We start from the raw sequence: 22598 nt of genomic DNA, 5'->3' as shown, positions 1-22598 counted from the left end.
TCTGCTCTACAGCCGTGTCATTCTGGTGCTGGGATAACGTAATGCATTGTGGGTAGTCGGCTACTAACTGTGGCTAATGTTAGCGGCTAGCTAGCTATGTTGCATGGCAGTAAAACGCCACCAAATTGATTTAACTTTTAACCATTTCGAGTAACACACATTTCGAGTTTCCATACGGACCTCCAGCGTTGGTTAGTTGTTTATAACGTGACTATATTTATAACTTTTATAACGGACTCCAGCTTCCGGTTTATAATTCGGCTCTGCAGCCAGAGTATAACAAAGGAAATGGCAAGCGGCAACAATGAGTCACGTTAAACCGGATCTTGTACCCACGATTCTTTTTTACAGTGGGGCATTCAAAAATAAGGTGGATATATGGCACACCCTCGACAGTACTGATAATCTTTACCACATAGTGATTCTCATTTCATCTGCAAATTCAATACTTGTGTTTTCCCACCTCCTGTAGAATTGGATTTGTGTTTGTTGTCAACACCGAAGATGAGATTGATGGCTTCTCCGATGCCGGAGTTGGATTTTACCGACTGTTAAATTACATTGCAGACGAGTACGATACAGCTCAGGCTCTCATGTCTATGGTCTCAGTAAGTATCATGCATGTAAATAATATATATTTTTAGCATGCACATCTCGCGGAACAATTGAAGCATGACCCCTGACCATCTCATATCTCTTAGGGCTTCAGAAGTCATTTGTTTTTCTTGTGCCGTGTATTGAGACATTATTGCAGTAGACGAGGGAGGATTTTTGCCTCGGGGCACCGTCTCTTAAACAGGGGCGGAGCCTATCGACTGTGGCAGGAGCACGGATCTAAAAGAGAGTTCTGGTCAAATCTCACGTACCTTTTCACCCTCTTGCAGATGTACAACAGTGTAGACATGGGGGAGTCATTGTCTGTCGATACAGTCTCTGCTTACCTGAAGCGGAAATTCCCCAAAGCCAATGCTGAAAGGATTCTAGGAGTAGACTCTGAGTATGATGACACAAGAATGGTAAGGAAATGATGTAATTTCCTCCTTTTGTGTTTAGATCTGTTGGAAATAGGGAACTTTTACAATGCAGCAGTCTGTGACCTAATCGTTTTTTTTTGCTCCAGGCCGGTGCCCAGTTCTACAAGAAGGCCGGCTTGGGGGCTCTTCCTCTGGCTCTGTTCAACGGAGTCCCTCTCAGCCCTGAGGAGATGGAGCCTGAGGAGCTGGAGACGGTCATCCTACAGCGCATCATGGACACCACCAGTCTCTTCCAGAGAGCTGTCTATATGGTACCACATGTCTGTGTAGAAACCCATGTGCTCTTCATATTCAACGGTTATAGAAGAGAGCTTGTGACCGGAAGGTCGTCGGTTCAATCCCCGGGACCGGTAGGGGAAATATGGGTGGGGAAAGTGAAAGGGCAGTGCTTGCCCCTCCCTCATTACCACCACTGAGGTGCCCTTGAGCAAGGCCCTTAACCCCAACTGCTCCAGCTGCTCCAGTGAAGCTTATCAGTGGCCAGCAGATCAGACTGTGGTTGTACTGGTCAGCTTCCAGGTATGAATGTGTGTGTGTGAATGTGAACAGGGCACTCCTGAAAAAGAGAACATTGCTCTCAGTGAGACTCCCCCTGTATAAAATATTCAACCTCCCTTGAATTCAACGTTTTTGTGTGTGCTAACGTTGTTGAATAGTTGACATGGACACAGCTGGACGAATAAACGAAAACAAGCATACAGTAGTAGCTGAAGTACTCATCCCACTGACCATTCATTCACACTGTGCGGCAGCAGAGTAGGATATAGATAAGAGAGTAGAGCAAATACTGAGTATTGAAGATAATACAGAAAATAATTTAAACAAAAGAATATTGAAATATAAGTATATATACTTTGGCAGGTTTTGCCAGATTTACTGATTTGAGGATATTTGCACTTTATAGATACAGGATGTAGAAAATGATGAATTTCTAGCTCTGCACATTATTTGATCTGTGAAAGTGTTCACACACCATCAGGTATAGAACATACTGTGTATACTGTACATCATAACATCTGGTATGTATATGGACACTCACAATGAGGTCACTCTTGTCCCATGCCTAGGGTCAACTGACTGAGGGGACAGATGTGGTAGACTATCTAATGGAGCAGGCCAATATGGTTCCCAGGATGAACCCTCTCATTCTCAACACTGACCGGAAATACCTGGACTTCACTTCTTCTCCGGGTGACTCATGTTTCATGCTTCCCGTCCAACACACTGATTCGCTGCCTTGATGCGTGTCCTTTCTAACTGATCTGTTTCTTTTTACTTTGCAGTTGTAGATGATTGGGAGGACACAACTATGTTTTCGTACCTAGACTCCAGGGACAAGACTGCTGTGATGGCGAAGAGAATGAAATACTTCACAAAAAATGGTGAGAAGTCGCTTATCCGGTTCAGGCCATTTCAGATCGATTGCCCTCCTCGTCGTGTCAGTACCACTGTGACGGTGGTTGAATGTGTTTCAAGAAGAGCCTAAATAACTTGTTCCAGAAATTGTACCTCAGCGTAAAAGTAGGACAGCCACGGTGGATTTGCTTGTCTGTAAAGTGAGCAGCATCGAAACACAACTGACTCCTACGCTGCTTTATTGAAGTGGCTCTATGAAAGTGTGAAATTGCCCTTTGTTGAGGCACACAGACTCGTGCCTCCAGTAGGATAACTGCTGGCTTTGCTGATTGGCTTCAGGCCAACAGTCTAAATGGTCGTCAGAGCCAGCGTTTCACTGCCCAGACAGAGAGAGTGTAGCTGATAGTGAGGCTGAGTGAGGAGGTTCACTGCCTTCCTCCCAGCCTTACTGACTAGCTGACTGACTCACAGGCAATGTACACCAGATGTGTTACGGCTGCGTTGCGGATCCGGAAATACTGACGGATCGACTCTCGCCCGTGTTAATTGGTGGGCGATACATGCGGTACGGAAAAATTACGCACCTGTTCTATTTTTGTCAGATCCCGCACACGTCTGACAGATTACATGAGTGTGGGTCTGTTCACAGCCGTACCGCATCTGCTCCAGAGGCGGTGTACATTAGCCCTGACTCTCAATGCCTTACTGCCTGCCTGCCTGACTGACTCTGCCTGACTGACTCTGCCTGCCTGCTTGACTCTGCCTGCCTTACTGCCTGCCTGCCTGCCTGACTGAATCAGGGAATAAAGCTATGACAGGGTGCACAATTCTCCACTAATATACTGCGCTTCCGCCAGGACAGCTCTCTTTCTCTCTCTCTCTCTCTCTCTCTCTCTCTCCCTCTTTCTCTCTCTCTCTCTCTCTCTCTCTCTCTCTCTCTCTCTCTCCCTCTTTCTGTCTCTCTCTCTCTCTCTCTCTCTCTGCAATTTTTTTGTACTATCGGAATACCCCTCCCTGTGTGACTGGCCATTTCGCTCACAGGGTTGGCATGCAGCCTCTCTTCCCTCTCCCCAGAGGGTTTTCATAGTCCTCTTCAATGGCTGATTACAACTCAGCTCACCTGTGTGCTGCTCCACTCTGGTGCTCTCCATGGTGCTGAACCTGTGTTGAGCCATTTTGGCGACTAATTCGCAATTTTTGCCTATTTAGTCACCCCTAACTACCGAATTCAAAAATACGGCTCCGTTAGGTCACCCACAGGGGTGCTCTTTACACTTCCTGATAGATTCAGCGCGATCGCACGTGAAATGAGATAGCTGTGGCCGAACACAATTCTGCTCACTCACAGACAGACAGACAGACACTTTGCATTCTTATTATAATATTGTGAAAACTTAGTTGGCAATAAACCAGATTCAAATTCTCATTCATATGCACACACTGAAACGATTGCACTTTCCTTCTCACTGCCATCTCACCACTGACGGTGTATGGCCAGGGTGCACACCCTTTTAAACGATTAGCAAATCTCACTAAAAGCAGCCTAATTGACGGAGCAAATTGTTTAAAATACCATTGCTTTCTTTCTACTAGTGCTCTCATTAGTTAGCAAGCCTGGGAATTCATCTGATTATGTTAGGAATTGGCAAGACTGCAAGGCAAGCAGCCTTGTCCTCACACTCCATTAGATATTTTAAAGTGTGTTTTAACACAATGTATTTTAACATGATATCTCAACTGACATGCTAATGTGATGTGTATTTGCATTTAAATTGTTGTTTTACTTTAGATGAAGACGGGATGAGTAGTGTGACCATGTGGATAGTTGGAGATTTTGAGAAGGTTTCAGGAAGAAAACTGTTACTCGGTGCTCTGAAACATGCGGTGAGTCTGTCACGTTCTGTCCACTCCACTATGAGCTGCGTTATCACTCACACCTCACATTGTGTAAGGGAATGGCTTGACATATTCACACACATGCATTTATAAGTATTGTGGTTTATTTTGCATTAGATACAAATATTGATTTAATCGGATTAATCTAGAATCTGTGGCCTGCCATTCTAACACCAATGCAAATTAAGCCTTTTAGGCATTGTGTACCACTGGATTTTAATTATAGGCTGCCACGGTGAGTCTAAGAAGGAATAAAAATGTTGAATTCATCGGGGACATATTTCACCTTGGCCTGTCTTTCCCACTCATGCTGCAGTTGTTGTTCCCAGAGAAACAACCGCATAAATAAAGGAGAGTTATACACCTTGAATCTATGCCTCACATACCTGCAGATTAAAGGAGAGTTATACATGTTGAATCTATACCTCACATACCTGCAGGTTAGGGTTATACATGTTGAATCTATACCTCACATACCTGTAGGTTAGGGTTATACATCTTGAATCTATACCTCACATATCTGCAGGTTAAGGTTATACATGTTGAATCTATACCTCACATATCTGCAGATTAGGGTTAGGTTATACATCTTGAATCTATACCTCACATATCTGCAGGTTAGGGTTATACATGTTGAATCTATACCTCACATATCTGCAGGTTAGGGTTATACATCTTGAATCTATACCTCACATACCTGCAGGTTAGGGTTATACATGTTGAATCTATACCTCACATACCTGTAGGTTAGGGTTATACATCTTGAATCTATACCTCACATATCTGCAGGTTAGGGTTATACATGTTGAATCTATACCTCACATATCTGCAGATTAGGGTTAGGTTATACATCTTGAATCTATACCTCACATATCTGCAGGTTAGGGTTAGGTTATACATCTTGAATCTATACCTCACATACCTGCAGGTTAGGGTTATACATGTTGAATCTATACCTCACATATCTGCAGATTAGGGTTAGGTTATACATCTTGAATCTATACCTCACATACCTGCAGGTTAGGGTTATACATGTTGAATCTATACCTCACATACCTGTAGGTTAGGGTTATACATCTTGAATCTATACCTCACATATCTGCAGGTTAGGGTTATACATGTTGAATCTATACCTCACATATCTGCAGATTAGGGTTAGGTTATACATCTTGAATCTATACCTCACATATCTGCAGGTTAGGGTTATACATCTTGAATCTATACCTCACATATCTGCAGGTTAGGGTTATACATCTTGAATCTATACCTCACATACCTGCAGGTTAGGGTTAGGGTTATACATCTTGAATCTATACCTCACATGCCTGCAGAGTAGACCAAAAGGGTTGAGAGTGTTTAGTTACGGTACTTATTTCCTCACTTTACTTGTTTATATGACAGGGAACAGCGCACAGTTTAACATATTGCACCAAAGTATAGCTAGAGGCTGATTTGTATCTACTAGTCCCTGCAGCACACTAAAATACAATACAGGACAGTTATGGGTAAATTCGTCTTCTTTCAGGAATATAGCTTCTGCTGTCTGCTCTTATAAGGATTGTCTGAACAGATGCCTCTACAAAGAAACATTCAGTGTTGACATGCTATAGATGCGTTAGGTGTAATACAGCAGGCAAGCATTTTCTTGCTGTCAGGAAGAAAAGATTCCTCACCGCTAGAATAGATATAGATGGAATATGAGAAACCTTGACTGTTACATCAGGGCAAGTCTCTCCTCCCAACTCTCGTCCTCATCGACACCTGCAATCTGTGGAAATATACTGTGTGTGTGTGTGTGTGTGTGTGTGTGTGTGTGTGTGTGTGTGTGTGTGTGTGTGTGCGTGCGTACGTGCGTGCGTGCGTGCGCATGCGTGCGTGCGTGCGTGTGCGTGCATGCATCCGCAGAAGGCCAGCCCTGGTGTCCGTGTGGGAGTGATAGATAACCCCGGCAGTAAGCCTAGTGAGGATAACACTGTGCACTACAGGGCCATCTGGGCCGCCCTCCTCACACAGAAGAATAAGGCTGCAGCAGACTTTGTGCAGAAGCTCCTGAAAGAGGAGAGCATGCAGCTCCTCCAACAAGGCACCAAGATGAAGGACCTATTGCTGCAGGTAAGGGATGGGAAAAAAGTTGTCTCCCCCCCCCCTTCATAAATGAATCTGATTCCACAGTTTATATTTTGCCTTTGTTTTATATTTCAGTTTTATATTTGGGTTCTGTTAGGTACTGTTTTAACACGCTATAAACCACTTACAACGACCTGTCTGCTACTGCTGTCTTGATAAAAGTGCACAGCCTGGGGAAAATGGTGATTGATGAGCACATCTTCTCATTGCTCTCTTGAACATCACCAAACCGAATAGATTTAGAACACGCCTGATGCTCCACACAGCCTGTGGATGCCGAGGCAAGCAGCCTACTCGCTGTCAGTTCCACTTGATCTGTCAGAGGGGCCAGCCAGCGCAAGGCAGGCTCCACGTGCTGAGTCCTTCAATACAAAGTGTTGGTGGATACCTGCTCCCTGGGGAAGGCCTGATGAATAACCGAGCTCTCGCCCACTCTTCATGGTTGTGTGATTCACTTGTGCCCAGCCGAGCCTGACCATCACTCTCCTGCTCTCAGCAGTCTACAGCCCCTGGTATCCTCATCTGCACATGCTTGATTCTCCAAGCTGTAGTGTGTGGTATATCCACCCACACAACAGTGCACATAAGAAAGGAAATTCCCAGGGGCGGCCCTGGGTTCGAATCCAGCCCGCGCATGTCTTCCCCTCTCTCATGCCTCCCTGTCTCTCACTGTGTCTGTCCAATAAATCACGAAAATGCCCAAAATAAACGAAAAAGAAAACCCCAGGCATTGATCAGCAAATCAGCTGACAGGAGAGCCCCGTCTCTCCCCTCATTAGTGACAGGAAGTAGGCAATGATCCACCAGGTTGCATCTGGGACTAACCATGATAAACTGGCCTTCAATTATTCCAATCTGAAACAGTGGGGAGAGATTGGGCTGGAAATAGCAATGGGAAGAGAGGTAGGAGGTGGCTGTGTGAGTTGGGACCCAGAGTCAAGGGATATGAGTTTATTATTGGCTGCCAGACAGACTTGCTGACTGAGTTGTGCTGACATTATTGGTATTTCACCTGTTCTCCTGAGGAGAGAAATGTTGGAGAAACTAATAACCTGACTCCACAAACCCTCCACACTCCCACGCCCCATTTGTTATGGACAAAAATGGCCACTGTTTAATTAAGGGTTTGTTAGATTAATTACAAATTGATTGATCTCATTTTCACACATGTGCCTTGCTGACAGCTTGGTCCTCTGGCTGAAATATTTATGTTTGAAAACCTCAGTGATTGCTCTGTTGCAGGGCTTCAATGATTTTATGAATAACTGAGTAATATTTCACCTCGCATACATCATACTTTATGTCAATGCGTCGCTCAGATTTTGTTTTGGACAGGCTGGAATGGGAGAAACGTCCTTGAGCTATCATATATCATATATGTATGAGCAGACAATACAATCAATATATCCACTCTAGCATCCTAAACAAACGTGTTATTTCACCTTAGGGCATGGATGAAGATGCCTTTGAAAAGAAGTACAACACGCTGGAGGTGGATTTCATCCGCAGTCAGCAGCTGTTCTGTCGAGACGTCCTGAAACTGAGTCCTGGACAGAGGACGGTGGTCAGCAACGGCAGGGTGAGTGTGTGGACTCCTGCTCTAACAGCTCCAACACAGCTGACTTCGTAGCTGAGCTACTGCAACATAATGATCTGTGGATCAGCGCATAAATAACAGAACTGCGGGTAGAAGACATTATGCTGTCAGAGAGGTAAAGCATTGGTTAAATGCTGTTGGCATTGTTTACTACAGTGGAGTAACTCAATAGGTTCCTCTAAGCTGCTGCACTTAGGAGTATTTACCTTCTAGTGTTTTCAGAGCGCTCCCTCAGAACTGTCAAGTCAGCGTCACGTCTGTGTCTCAAAGGTCACCAGTGGCACAGATTATACTGTGTGTGTGTGTGTGTGTGTGTGTGTGTGTGTGTGTGTGTGTGTGTGTGTGTGTGTGTGTGTGTGTGTGTGTGTGTGTGTGTAGGTGTGCGTGCAGGTGTGTGTGCATTAATGTGTTAACCTTTCTTTAGGCATACTCTGGGCGCGTGTGCGTGTGCATAAATGTGTTAACCTCTCTGCATGCCCTGGGCGTGTGTTTGTGTCTATGCGTGCGTGCGCGCGTGCATGCCTGCGTGTGTGTGTGTGTGTGTGTGTGTGTGTGTGTGTGTGTCTATGCAGTGTGTGTGCGTGTGTCTATGCAGTGTGTGTGTGTGTGTGTGTGTGTGTGTGTGTGTGTGTGCGTGCCTGTTATTGTGCAGAGCTGATGACTGATGCCTCAGCAGCAGTGATGCTGACAGCCACGGATGACGAGGAGAGCCCTGAGATGGCGATAACAATTAATATCATTTACATTCCTCTGCTGCAGTGGCAGGCAGTGCTCTACTCCCCCCCCCAATTGTATTTATACTGTGTGTGTATACTGTATATTTATATATATATATATATATATATATATATATATATATATATATATACGGTATATATATATATATATATATATATATATATATATATATATATATATACGGTATATATATATACGGTATATATATATGTATACGATATATATATACGATATATATATATATATATATATACGGTGTATATATATATATAAAGTAGGGATGGGCATCGAATTTTGAATTTTCGAATAATCGTTGTTATTATCAAGGTCGACTTTTATTATTGAAAGAAATTCGTGAAAAAAAAAGTAAAAAAAGAAAAAAAAAGAAAGAAATTGTGAGTGAAATGTTGCATTGTCTCCCCTGATTCTAAGTGTAGTCGAATCGCTTGGTTTGAGCAAGTAAAACTATTTTTATAAGCATTTTAAGCAAGGTTTATGGAAAAATGAATGGCGGATGAAATCCCATGAAGAGGGAGAGGGGGTGACTTTGGCACCCCTTTGGCACTCAGACCTGAGCCTACTAAATATTTAATGAACCACTCATGATTGTCAAAACTGTTTTTTATTTTCGAAAATGTCAATGTCATGTAACATGTTCTTTACTTCAGTGGTGCAATGCTTGTTTGAGCTAAAAATCCACAGCAGAAGCTTTTTCTATTAATTAATAAAGCCTTAGAATCAGGGGAGACAATGCAACATTTCACTCACAAAAAAAACAAAAAAAAAAACATTTTTTTTTAAACATTTTTTTTTTTTTTTTTTTTTTTCCGATTAAAAGTCGACTTTGGCCAGCGAATTTCGAATAGTGTTTTTGCTAGAAATGCCCATCCCTAATATAAAGCAGCATCAGTGAAAATGTATGTGCTACATTCACATTAGGTTTAACACCTCCTTCACAAGCAGCAAATAAAACATGTTGGGATAAGAATGAGAAAGCTCTTGTTCGACTGTCTTATCTCCTCCATGTTAGATCCTCGGGCCGTTTGAGGAGCAGGAAGAATTCACTGTGGAGGATTTCCATTTGTTGGAGAAGATTACGCTGAGCGCCTCCGCCGAGAAAGTCAAAGCCAAAGTTAAACAGATGGGGATGAAGGCAAAGCAGTATGTTTTGTTGCTCTTCTGCCTTGTTGTTGGAAAACAGATTGTCTCCGTGTCTCCTCACCTTCCCTTTTTCCCGTCTGTGTTTGACATGTGAGCGTTTCATCATGACATGGTGCTGTAGTAGTGATAGACATTGAAATACCCCCCCTTACCTTTTAACCCCAAAGCACTTCTCCTCGTAGAAGCTAGAGTCTGTCGGGATCTGATCCTCTTTCTCTCTCTCTCTCTCTCTCTATCCTTCTCTTGCTCGAGAAAATCCTCCATATAAATGCTATATCAAAACCAAGTGCTCTGTAGTGCACCAGATTGAAAGTAGCCTTCGTGCTGATTGACCGCCTGCTGAAACAGCTGGAGATCACACTGTGTGGGCTCTGTTTGACAGGCCTCCTAACAAGTACCATTAACATGTGATGGACTGACCTTGCTACACCCCTTTGCCCTCCCCAGAGCCAGTGACTTAGTCATGAAGGCTGATGCCCTCCTCACTGCAGCCCCCAAAGGCGAGGCCAGGAGGGATGTCCACTTCATCAGAGACAGCCACAGGTGGGCAATGGCGTTTTCACTGTTTACTATCCTATCCGCCCTGCAGTCGCACGGGGAAGTTTTCATTCTCCCTTTTGTTGTAATGGATCTGAAAATTGCCAAGTCCATCATTTGAAGCAGTGCAGAGAGCGACTCTTTTGATTTGCAGTTGTGCTGAATAAGCGCTGTGTGACTGAAAGCACTTTGCTCGCTGTGCTGTTCTCCTCCTCAGCGTGCTCCATCTCTCCCCGCGTGAAGACCAGGTGTTCTATGATGTGGTGGCCATAGTTGACCCCGTCACTAGGGAGGCGCAGAAGATGTCATCGCTGCTGATTGTAAGCCATGTTGTTTTGCGCCTCTGTTCTCCATTGATTCCTCACTCGAGCTAGCGCCTAGGATTCGATGCCTACTATTATTGTAAAGTGCTTCAATCCAAACTTCCAAAGCGCATAAGACTATGCCTGCATTCACCCATTCATAAATGAAATGAATGTAAGCATATTAGCGCTTTGGATAAAAGCGCAATACAAATGCAGTCCACTTTTTCCATTTGAATGAATTTGCTTTGTCTATGGATAACCTACTAAATGTCAGTACATTACGCGATAAGAAATGAGCAGTGATGAGGTGATCAGATCAGTGGAAGGCTCATGTAGTGAATATCTTGTCCTCTTAACAGGCCTCTCTGCTGGGCTGGCTCTGTTTTGCCCTTTAACACTAACTGGGGTGTTTCCTTCTGCGCCTCCTGCAGGTGCTCAGTCAAGTGGTCAATGTGAAACTGCAGGTGTTTATGAACTGCAGGGCCAAGCTGTCCGAGATGCCCCTCAAGAGGTAAGCTCCAGCAGCTCCAACAGTAATTACACTTCCTGTTCGGCTTGTATATATGTGTGTCCTCTGACCGCCGCAGACTTAACATCCCTCCCTCCCTTTCCTCCCCCTGTAACATTACACCGCACAGATGCAATCTGCTTAATAACACCACTTTATTGCTTTGGGCCTCCCCTCGCATCTCTGGGCAAATTGCTTACAGCACTGTCGAGGTTCAAGCTATACAGTCAAAACAAAAACAAATGAAAGGTTGAGATGACTCATTAACATTTAGAAGGGCCACTGGGTGAATGTTGGAGTTTCCTCACCTCTGTATTCCAAAAGAGATGCATCATGTCATTAATTATGGCCCATTGTGGATAGAGTTGTCTTTACTGTGGTAGTATCCTAAAATGCTTCAACGGTATTTTTTCCCCAATGAAGGCTGAATGACGAGGCGTTTTCCAGGCAGTTTGCCTTCACTTTAAAGGGCCATTAAGTAAGTGGCCGTTCACACCATACGCCAAAGCCACGCTGAAGCCACGCAGTTTCAGCGTCCTTGTTAACAGGTGAGACCGTTCACACCAGCCGCACGCCACGCTGAAGCCGCGCTGAAGCGATCGTTCAGGATTCAGTCCTATTTTCCAGGCACGACGCGTGAAGCTTGAAGCTGCCAGGCATGAAGTCAATGGGAGTTGTGGGCGGGTTCAAGGCGCGCTGGGGAAAAGAGACTGCTCCTGGTGTGACCGGTTAAGCCTCAGTTCAGCTAGAGCCTGCCTCCAGCTTCAGTTCTGCCTATGTTCTGCCTATGGTGTGAACAAAGGCTAATCTATGAACTCCATCGACCTCTTATCAGTGATCAGGAATTGCAACATCATCAGTAGAACTGATTTCCTCCGTCAAGTCTCTGGCACCGCCCCCCAGTCCCATCACCCTTCCTGTCTCATTGAGTGACAGTGGCCTGTGATTGACACAAACAATAAAGACTCAGTAAGCAAGCTGATGAGGGCAAAGATCCAACAAAAACATTTAGTAATATATCACAATTCAAAATAATGTCATATTAATACGGCATCATCGTTTGTTAGTTTGTAGCTTGAGATGGCTCATAAGCCTTCTTAGCTGAAACCTCTTGCATTGCCAGGTGCTCACTTCACTGGTAGCCCCATGCTCCATTGGTGAGCAGTTGAAAGTGCGAGTCGGTAGGAGGTGGAGATTGAAAGTGTTTTGAAAGGGCCGGGGAGTTTTTCTTCAGAGTACTGGCAGAAAGCGAGTTTTCAAAGCCAGAAATCTCAGCACCTGGGCCAAATAATTGTTGAGTCATTCGTATTGATCAGCAACGCTATGAAACCCCTGCAGATATACGATGGTCATTTTGAGCTATGGGGCATTAAACATCATACTTATTGCCCCTGGAAAATGCAGGAAGATAATTACCATATTGCAGAAAGTGGAAAAAGGTTTGTCTGAATTTTTAGGATGTCGTCCTAAAGATCCTAATGATGAGGGGATGAGTTGGAGGATGGTCTAATTTCAAGCAGCAGATGAGTTGTGTAAACACAAGCTCCCTCCTCCCCAGCTTCTTCTCCCCTGTCGAGCCACAGGCTTAGCAGTCCTACAGCACATCTGGAGATGCTGCAGGAATCCTGCTCCCTGTCTGTGGGATCATCTCATTCATTGGTATACTTCCCATTATTAGTGAGGATGGTGGTGAGACGTGAGACGCGCAAGAGAGACACCAGTAGGCTGCTCATTTCTTCCTTTTCCTTCTGTGGAGAATCGGTCACCCCACACATTGGGACCAATCCAATAAAGAGAGAGTGTTTCCTCTACTGACTGGGTTAAGCCTCAGTAATTTAATCCCCCCCCCCACCCTCCTCCCCAACTTCACATGCCACTGTATCAGCTCCCTCCTCACCCTGAAGTCAACAGCCCCTCTCTAACTGCTCTGTTCTGCTCTGTAGGAAAGCAGGCTGGCAGTGCTGTGGCTGAAATTAACGTTTGAAAAATATTCCTGTTTAAAATCTGAGGATGGAAAGACGGCATTCCAGGTCAAAAGAAATGGTTATAGAGACACTGCGGAGCGCGTCATCATTCAGAAACCACGCCCAAAATGGGCGGAAACAAAGACACCCGGCCTCCCCCCCAATCCTGGCGTTCTCCTATGTCACGTGCATGGTCGCGTGTTGCACACAAAGTTCATATATACGGAAGATGATCACTCCAACTTACTTCTTTGACAGCTAGATCCACATTTTTCTTCTCGCCAATTCTCAATGGCTTCCTTGTTTTGCTCAGGAGTACAAAAAAACTTTAATTGCCGATTTTTTTGTCTGCGCAGCCCACCACGCAACAGCTTTTAGCTACGTTTAATTCAAGGAAAATGACGCTGGTGTTTGGAAGTGAATGGAGCGCTTCCCCCCCCGTGATGGGCGTGGCCTATTTCATGCATTGTCTCTATGGGTAAATAGTAATGTTGATCTTCTGGTACGTTATCTCCACTCATTAAGACTCGGCAGTGTCAGAGGGCATACAGAAGCAAAAAGCAATTAGCATAGAGATTGGCCCGGAGCTAGCCTCTTGCGACAGCCCTGAGTACCGTAATCATGGAGAAAGGGGGACATTTCTGCTGCACAGAAATGTGTGTTATTGGCCGAGCAGAAACACTGGCAGTAATGCTATTAGATTCCTCACTTTGAAGAGATTGTATATCCCCAGCTGTCACAACAGAAGCCATCTCTCCTGTCCTAGAAAGGGGGAGACTATTGCACAACGTGTCATCAGCACTTGGCGATGAGGAGAGTGCTTTTGTTGGATGGAATTGCTGTCTCAGTAGTAGGGTGGCGTACACATCTCCCACCATTTGAGAGCTATCTATTCTTAAGCTTCTACAAAGTATCTATAGTGCTGCTGCTGCTGCTGCTGCCGTAATCTATACTGTGACATATTGTTTCATTGTGCAGTTAATGGACCAGTGTGCATGATCTCCCTGTGTCTTTGCAGCTTTTACCGCTTTGTCTTGGAGCCTGATGTGAACTTCTTGGCCAACAACACGGTGTCTGCGGGACCAGAGGCGCGCTTCACGGAGCTCCCCGAGTCTCCTCTCCTCACCCTGAACATGATCACCCCAGAGAGCTGGATGGTGGAGGCCGTGCGCAGCCCCCATGACTTGGATAACATCCACCTGCAGGCGGTACTGAATACTGCTCTTCATTAACAACTAGCCCAGCATTCTTGTTATCCTGTCCCCTTATGGTAGGGCAGAGGAGCTCTTTAATCGTCCCCCCCCCCCCCCCTATTAGTTTGTGTCCTGTGTAACCTGTGCTTCCACTCCAGGTGAGCGGAGTGGTGACAGCAGAGTATGAGCTGGAGCACCTGTTGCTGGAGGGCCACTGTTTTGACCTGTCAAGCGGCCAGCCCCCCCGAGGGCTGCAGTTTACCCTGGGCATGAGTCGGGACCCCCTCATGCATGACACTATCGTCATGGCTAACCTGGTCAGCTGCCGTCCGTACTCCATAGTAGAACTACTAGAACGTTTTTTGTTAGATCGAGGACATGCACAATGTAGTAGTTGATCGTGGCAGTGAGTGAATTAATTTCTTGAATGGAGGCTGTTTGGTGCTAGCTAAGCATTCAGGCTCATTTTATTTGCACCACAACAGGGATACTTCCAGTTGAAAGCCAATCCTGGTGCCTGGATCCTGAAGTTACGTCAAGGGAGGTCAGAGGATATCTATCAGATTCTTGCGTGAGTATTACCCAGTGTCTACAGATGATTTTAGGACTATTTGTTTTTGAAGAGGAAATTAGTTTACGAATTTGACGATGCAATCTGAATATCAGGCTATATAAATGTGGGACTTTAACTTTGAAATTCTCTAAAATGACACGGGAGAAAGTCCTTGATTTTGAGATAGTATTCAGTCAGGGTTGCCCTGTACTCAAATATATCAGGCCTTTGAGGGAAGCTAAAACCTCTTTGAGGGCGCCAACAATTCCTCTATGCAGGAAAAACCCTGCAATGTTAATAATTTTGGTTATCGGTATCGGGCAAAAATGTCCATATGGGTGCGTCCCTCCCTACCCGTCATATCTCTGAAAGATACGAGAGCAAAACAGTTAATGATGCTAATTAGGTGGCTCCATCAGTAGCTGAGCATCAGGGTTGTTTCAGCTTCCTCTCCATTTCATAGGTATGAAAGCCATCGCTATGGTAACAGGGAGAGCTGCTGACACTGTCGCAGCTGAAGGTTTTGATGAGTGCAGGGAGTTGTGCTCTGCACAGGCCAGGAGAGAGACACAGGTAGGAGGAAAGAGGTGCTATTACAGAGGAGACAGAGTAGGGGGATGATTCAGCCGGTCACCTGCCATGATGCCATCCACCCCAAACCAGCAGCAGCACAATATGTGTTTTAGCTGTTAGGCTGGCGTAGGTGTCAAAGGCTGCATATACTAGACAGGCACACTCTGATTCCGTCGGACGAATAGGGAGAAAATAGTTTTATGGTTTTATGCATTTCCTATTAAATGCAAATTTCCATCCCTTTAAATATTTCTGTTTTGCCTGTTCGCTTTGATTAAAGTACACTTTATTGCACTTATTTAATAATCTGAATCAAATCAGGATAGTTATCTATAGAAAGCCCTCATAACTCATGGCGTGTCTTACATTGCACAACAGAGAACCATCATTCGCTCACTATCAATGGCGATAATGTCTCGAATCGCAATCATGCTTGTGAGTCTGTGAGGATAGCGGCAGTTCAATATAGTGGATGTCCCTCCAATCACAGATATTGCCTCTCTGGCCGTCCGCACAGAAGATTTAGGACGCATACAGCCCTGGGTTCCTCTGAAATCATATCAGACAACCCAAGATTTATTCCCCAATCCTCCAGGTGAAGCTAAGAGGTGATGTCATTTTTCACCTTGGCAGTGTCATTATTCTTGCGGTTAGCGGCACTCTGCTCCGGTTAGGTGGCCGTTCAGAGCCGAGTGGGAGTGTCTGTGCTCTCCGGTCCCGTAGCCCCCCCCCCCCCACACGCAGGACAGCCACTGAGCCCCCCCCCACCCCCCTCCTGCACACAGGACAGCCACTGAGCCCTCACCCCCCCCCCCTCCTGCACACAGGACAGCCACTGGGCCCTCGCCCCCCCTCCTGCACACAGGACAGCCACTGAGCCCCCACCCACCCCCCCCCCCCCACCCCCCTCCTGCACACAGGACAGCCACTGAGCCCTCGCCCCCCCCCTCCTGCACACAGGACAGCCACTGGGCCCGCGCTCCCCCCTCCTGCACACAGGACAGCCACTGGGCCCGCGCCCCCCCCCCCTCCTGCACACAGGACAGCCACTGGGCCCTCGCCCCCCCCTCCTGCACACAGGACAGCCACTGGGCCCGCGCCCCCCCCCCTCCTGCACACAGGACAGCCACTGGGCCCTCGCCCCCCCCTCCTGCACACAGGACAGCCACTGGGCCCTCGCCCCCCCTCCTGCACATAGGACAGCCACTGGGACCCCCCCCCCCCCCCTCCTGCACATACGGCAGCCACTGGGCCCTCACCCCCCCTCCTGCACACAGGACAGCCACTGGGCCCTCGCCCCCCCCTCCTGCACATACGGCAGCCACTGGGCCCTCACCCCCCCTCCTGCACACAGGACAGCCACTGGGACTCCCCCCCCCCCCCCCCCCCCCCTCCTGCCACGGCGCCTTGCCCTGACAGCGATGAATGAGATGGGCCGCTCTCCTCTCCTCAGAGCGGCAACACAAATTGATCTCAGGCACTTTCTAAGCACGGCCCTAAAGGCTGAGGCGCGCGGGCGACAGCGGAGGGGGCGACACACGAGCAGCACTGCGCAAGGGGGAAAAGTGCACTTTGTGCCCAATGAGCAGGGGCATTTATCATAGTGATATGGTTAACTCGATTCAATTTATTGTCAATATACCACTCCAGTATAACAAAAAGTCTTGTTCGCCGGTCTCTCCTGGCGCAACGGCAGTTTTAGACATAAAATACAAAAAACTAAAATAATTACATAAGAATAGAAAAGAGTTAGAATTAAAGTTATGTATAAAGAGTGCAAGAGTCTACTATTGCACATTAAAAACTCCCATTATTGCACAATCACAGGCTAGTAATGTGGTGATCCAACGGGCTCTCCTCAGATATCTCTTGTTAAAGATGTCCTGTAGGGGGCGTCCCGGTGGCTCACCTGGTAGAACGTGTACCACAAAGGCTTTGTCCTTTGTGCAGCCGACTCGGGTTCGAATCCGACCCGTGGCCCTTTGCCGCATGTCACCCCCTCTCTCTCTCTCCCCACCTTTCCTGTCTGCCCACTGTCCTATCCATTAAAGGCAAGAATGCCCCCCAAAAAATCAGTGACACGCTGGGCTTTTCCCCACCCTCTGAAGAGCCTTGCGTTCCTCAGCCACAGTGGAGCTGCCATGCCAAAGTGTAAAGCAGCCAGCGCGGTCACAATGCTCTCCACTGTGCACAAAAGTGCATTTAGTAAGCACTGAGGTCACGATGGCTCGCCGCGCATCCATGCATGATGGCCTATTGCTCATCTCTGGCATCAAGTCGACGCTATGGTGTTCCACCATCAGACCCTGGGTATCCTGCCTGCCTGCCAACACACACTCTCCACCATCAGACCCTGGGTCTCCTGCCTGCCAACACACACTCTCCACCATCAGACCCTGGGTCTCCTGCCTGCCAACACACACTCTCCACCATCAGACCCTGGGTCTCCTGCCTGCCAACACACACTCTCCACCATCAGACCCTGGGTCTCCTGCCTGCCAACACACACTCTCCACCATCAGACCCTGGGTCTCCTGCCTGCCAACACACACTCTCCACCATCAGACCCTGGGTCTCCTGCCTGCCAACACACACTCTCCACTGAGCGGATCAGGCCTAAAACAATGAGAGAGAAAGAGCAGTGTGATGCAGTCGATACTGTATGGACTCTCTCATGAAGTGTAGCAGTAGATACAGCCAGGCTGGGGAGGAGTGAAGTGTAGCAGTAGATACAGCCAGGCTGGGGAGGATTGAAGTGTAGCAGTAGATACAGCCAGGCTGGGGAGGAGTGAAGTGTAGCAGTAGATACAGCCAGGCTGGGGAGGAGTGAAGTGTAGCAGTAGATACAGCCAGGCTGGGGAGGAGTGAAGTGTAGCAGTAGATACAGCCAGGCTGGGGAGGAGTGAAGTGTAGCAGTAGATACAGCCAGGCTGGGGAGGAGTGAAGTGTAGCAGTAGATACAGCCAGGCTGGGGAGGAGTGAAGTGTAGCAGTAGATACAGACAGGCTGGGGAGGAGTGAAGTGTAGCAGTAGATACAGCCAGGATGGGGAGGAGTGAAGTGTAGCAGTAGATGCAGCCAGGCTGGGGAGGAGTGAAGTGTAGCAGTAGATACAGCCAGGCTGGGGAGGAGTGAAGTGTAGCAGTAGATACAGCCAGGCTGGGGAGGAGTGAAGTGTAGCAGTAGATACAGCCAGGCTGGGGAGGAGTGAAGTGTAGCAGTAGATACAGCCAGGCTGGGGAGGAGTGAAGTGTAGCAGTAGATACAGCCAGGCTGGGGAGGAGTGAAGTGTAGCAGTAGATACAGCCAGGCTGGGGAGGAGTGAAGTGTAGCAGTAGATACAGCCAGGCTGGGGAGGAGTGAAGTGTAGCAGTAGATACAGCCAGGCTGGGGAGGAGTGAAGTGTAGCAGTAGATACAGCCAGGCTGGGGAGGAGTGAAGTGTAGCAGTAGATACAGCCAGGCTGGGGAGGAGTGAAGTGTAGCAGTAGATACAGCCAGGCTGGGGAGGAGTGAAGTGTAGCAGTAGATACAGCCAGGCTGGGGAGGAGTGAAGTGTAGCAGTAGATACAGCCAGGCTGGGGAGGAGTGAAGTGTAGCAGTAGATACAGCCAGGCTGGGGAGGAGTGAAGTGTAGCAGTAGATACAGCCAGGCTGGGGAGGAGTGAAGTGTAGCAGTAGATACAGCCAGGCTGGGGAGGAGTGAAGTGTAGCAGTAGATACAGCCAGGCTGGGGAGGAGTGAAGTGTAGCAGTAGATACAGCCAGGCTGGGGAGGAGTGAAGTGTAGCAGTAGATACAGCCAGGCTGGGGAGGAGTGAAGTGTAGCAGTAGATACAGCCAGGCTGGGGAGGAGTGAAGTGTAGCAGTAGATACAGCCAGGCTGGGGAGGAGTGAAGTGTAGCAGTAGATACAGCCAGGCTGGGGAGGAGTGAAGTGTAGCAGTAGATACAGCCAGGCTGGGGAGGAGTGAAGTGTAGCAGTAGATACAGCCAGGCTGGGGAGGAGTGATGGATCAAGTGATGGGAAGGTGATTGTCAGTGATGATGGAGGGTAATGAATATGGTCAGGGAGGGTAATGAATATGGTCAGAGTGTGACCCTGGCAGTTGTCCCAGAATACACTTTGGAGTGCGTCAGAGCTTTCTGCTAGTTTCCCATAGCTGTTGTTTTCTTCTTCATGAGAAGCAGCCTGTATGTTTTTCTTCTTCACACACGGTCGCCATGACTAAAGGGCACGGGAACGAACTTGAATCAGTGTCACATAATAAAATAGTGATTCACTTATATGGTGGAGGAAAGTGTTCTGTTAGAATGCAATTTAACGTCAGCCTGATTTGTTGAGTAGTCAAGAAAATGCTTATATAGAGAATTGTGGCAAGTACAATAAAACTTAACATGCATGCATATTGGTTTTTCTGCAATCACTGGACCTTTTACAAGCAGCAAAAGTGCATCCGTTTGTTAGTTTGGGGCCGTGGACACATTTTGTAGATCTCATTTAGATACAATACAAATGGTGTCACAGCCTGCTCTAAGGAGTAACCAGAAAAGTTTATTTGGGTGTAATTTCACATCAGAAAAGTATTAATAGGGTTTCTTCAACAGATTATTCAGGTTATAGGGTTAGGGTTAGGGTTACGGTCTTATTTTCATTGCTTTTACCACCACAATTTATTTAATTTGTGTTAAACATTTCATCCATTGATTGAACACAATCAATCATCATGATGGCAAAAACTAGAAAAATAGGACCCAGTTGGAAAATAACTGTTATCATCCATTAATAAAAAATATATATATATTCTCTAGACAGACATAGCTCTGAATAAGATAGCCTATTACTTATTAGGCTATATGTAGCGTAGTCAATATACGGTAGTCAAAGGAGTCAGAAGCTGAACAGCTTTTAACATAGCTCAGGATTTGGGGTTAAATTTAATTGTGTTAAATGTTTTGTTTTTTTGTTTTTGTTTTTTACAATGAGTTTGTGTGTCACCTGTCAGGCTTAACAGTCTCAAAATGGGGCTTTGCCTGTGTTAGACTAGCTGGCTGCAGATCAATTTTCCATTACAATGGAAGTTCCCCATCAGTGAGAGAAATTACTTTTTCAAACTTCATCCACTTTTTCAGCCATGACGGGGCGGATTCACCTTCAGACGCCGGCGACGTCATAGTTGTGCTCGACAGTTTCCACAGTAAGATCATCAAAGTCAGAGTGAGTATTTGTTTTTGTTTGTGTTTTAGATTAGAGACTTTGTAGCAGCAGACATTGTTCACCTTAAAATGCCACACACCTTTCTCATCATGTGCTCAGGTCACTAATTGGGGAATTGGTACAAGGGTCTTTCATAGTTTGCTTGTCTGGTGTAGAATCAGTTAGCAAATCACCGTTTAATCATGTCTCTTTTCTCATTATAGGTGCAGAAAAAAGCAGAAAGAATCAATGACGATCTTTTAAGTGAAGCAACTGAAAGTAAAGGCCTGTGGGACTCCATAGCAAGGTGTGTAGTTGACCCATGCATACATCTGAAAGCTCTGAAGGCCTCACTCATTCGATTGGCAGTATCTCCGGCGGGGGCATTGATTGGTGGGTGTGCTGATCTGCGTTCTATTGTCAATTATACATTGCGGTTTCAGGAGAGTTCGTTCTTCCCCTGGATCCAGACTGCAATATTATGCTGTAAGATCTAGTCTTGCAAAGAATATGTGCTTCTGTAGGTATGTGTGTGTGTGTGTGTGTGTGTGTGTGTGTGTGTGTGTGTGTGTGTGTGTGTGTGTGTGTGTGTGTTTCTCCCAGCATATCCTAACTGTGTGATCTGTCTCCTCACTTAATGCTTGCTGTGTGAAGTGTTTGGAGCACTTTTGAAAAAAGGTAGGCAGTGTTGCTGCAATCCATTTAACACCTAAAACTTCTTCATCATATTCATTAGCATGCAGTGTTAGTTGGTTGCTTTCGACTGCTGTTCTAATATCACTTTTCTAATGAATCACATTTGCCTTGATTTGATTATTTTATCACCGTAATGTGGCACAAGTCCCTACAGGAATATTATAGAGATATAGGGGAACCACAGGAGAGAACAACAAATAAGCTTCCTATAAACTCACTCTCGAGCACCACTGACTCAACAAGTCCAGAAATATTATTTCTGGACTTAGATTAAATATTAAACGAATATCAAATCCTTATGCTGATATTAAACACATGCAAAGAGTTGCATAGTAAACTGTCTGTTTCTAACATTAGATAAACCCAAACCGCCTTTTTGTGGGAATATTTTGCACAGGCGGGTTCCTTATGAAGCAGAAAGCAAAATAAATAGCCTATCAAATAAACGGGCTGAAAAGGGTTTAGTTCTAAAATGAACCTCCAACATTTAAGAAACTGACACGTATAATCACAGAATGACAAAGTGAAAGACTAAAAAGAGACTATTAATTCAAGATGTGTTATTTGGAGACACTTGGTGTTTTAAAATAGTGTACTATTTTCTAAAATAGTACACTATTTTAAAACACCAAGTGTCTCCAAGTCCAAATAACACATCTGCTGTTCTTCTGATTGTGGCTACAGAATCATCTCTGCATTGGTTGATGACTGGTGAATTTCACCTGCTGTCACGCCATCTGCACTTCGGCCGGTCGCGCTATCTGCACTTAAAAAAAAATCAATTTTCCGTTACATTGCTTTGTACAGTAAAGCGTGGGCGCGGCCTTCATGGTGCATTCAGGTGCACCTCGTAAACTCTGAAATAGATACTAAAGGCCACAAAGCTTGTTTAAAACAGCAAAGGATATTTTTTCTTATCATTGTCCGTTATGGACATATGGATACATATGTCATTAGCCTACTTTATTGTTCTTCAATACAGCATTTTTAATAGCTTTTTAATTTAAGAGGTTATGTTTTCGTTAGCAGGATTACGGAAAAACGACTGGGCTGATTTTCCTGAAGCTTGGTGGAAGCGTAGCATGGGCCAAGGAAGAACCCATTACATTTTGGCGCGGATCCAAGTAGGGCATATTATACGATATTGGAAAAAACGGACATTGCAAT

General features: G+C 46.0%; 1 protein-coding gene across 1 annotated transcript in view; it reads left to right on the top strand.

The window, feature by feature from the left end:
- The window catches only part of uggt2 (UDP-glucose glycoprotein glucosyltransferase 2), a 45069-nt gene that overhangs the window by 10684 nt on the left and 11787 nt on the right, over positions 1 to 22598 (top strand). The window contains exons 16-34 of the mRNA XM_083638540.1: positions 473 to 608; positions 885 to 1016; positions 1121 to 1285; positions 2102 to 2225; positions 2318 to 2416; positions 4180 to 4274; positions 6192 to 6398; positions 7861 to 7992; positions 9779 to 9909; positions 10357 to 10452; positions 10664 to 10766; positions 11183 to 11262; positions 14242 to 14431; positions 14575 to 14733; positions 14902 to 14987; positions 20672 to 20756; positions 20960 to 21042; positions 21179 to 21259; positions 21390 to 21413. Of these exons, the coding sequence (XP_083494666.1) occupies positions 473 to 608; positions 885 to 1016; positions 1121 to 1285; positions 2102 to 2225; positions 2318 to 2416; positions 4180 to 4274; positions 6192 to 6398; positions 7861 to 7992; positions 9779 to 9909; positions 10357 to 10452; positions 10664 to 10766; positions 11183 to 11262; positions 14242 to 14431; positions 14575 to 14733; positions 14902 to 14987; positions 20672 to 20756; positions 20960 to 21042; positions 21179 to 21259; positions 21390 to 21413 (2208 nt within the window). The remainder of the gene's footprint in view (positions 1 to 472; positions 609 to 884; positions 1017 to 1120; positions 1286 to 2101; positions 2226 to 2317; positions 2417 to 4179; positions 4275 to 6191; positions 6399 to 7860; positions 7993 to 9778; positions 9910 to 10356; positions 10453 to 10663; positions 10767 to 11182; positions 11263 to 14241; positions 14432 to 14574; positions 14734 to 14901; positions 14988 to 20671; positions 20757 to 20959; positions 21043 to 21178; positions 21260 to 21389; positions 21414 to 22598) is intronic.

Source organism: Poromitra crassiceps (genome assembly GCF_964638095.1).
Source record: "Poromitra crassiceps genome assembly, chromosome: 6".
NCBI classification, from domain to species: domain Eukaryota; kingdom Metazoa; phylum Chordata; class Actinopteri; order Beryciformes; family Melamphaidae; genus Poromitra; species Poromitra crassiceps.
This window is presented reverse-complemented; position numbering and strand designations above follow the sequence as displayed.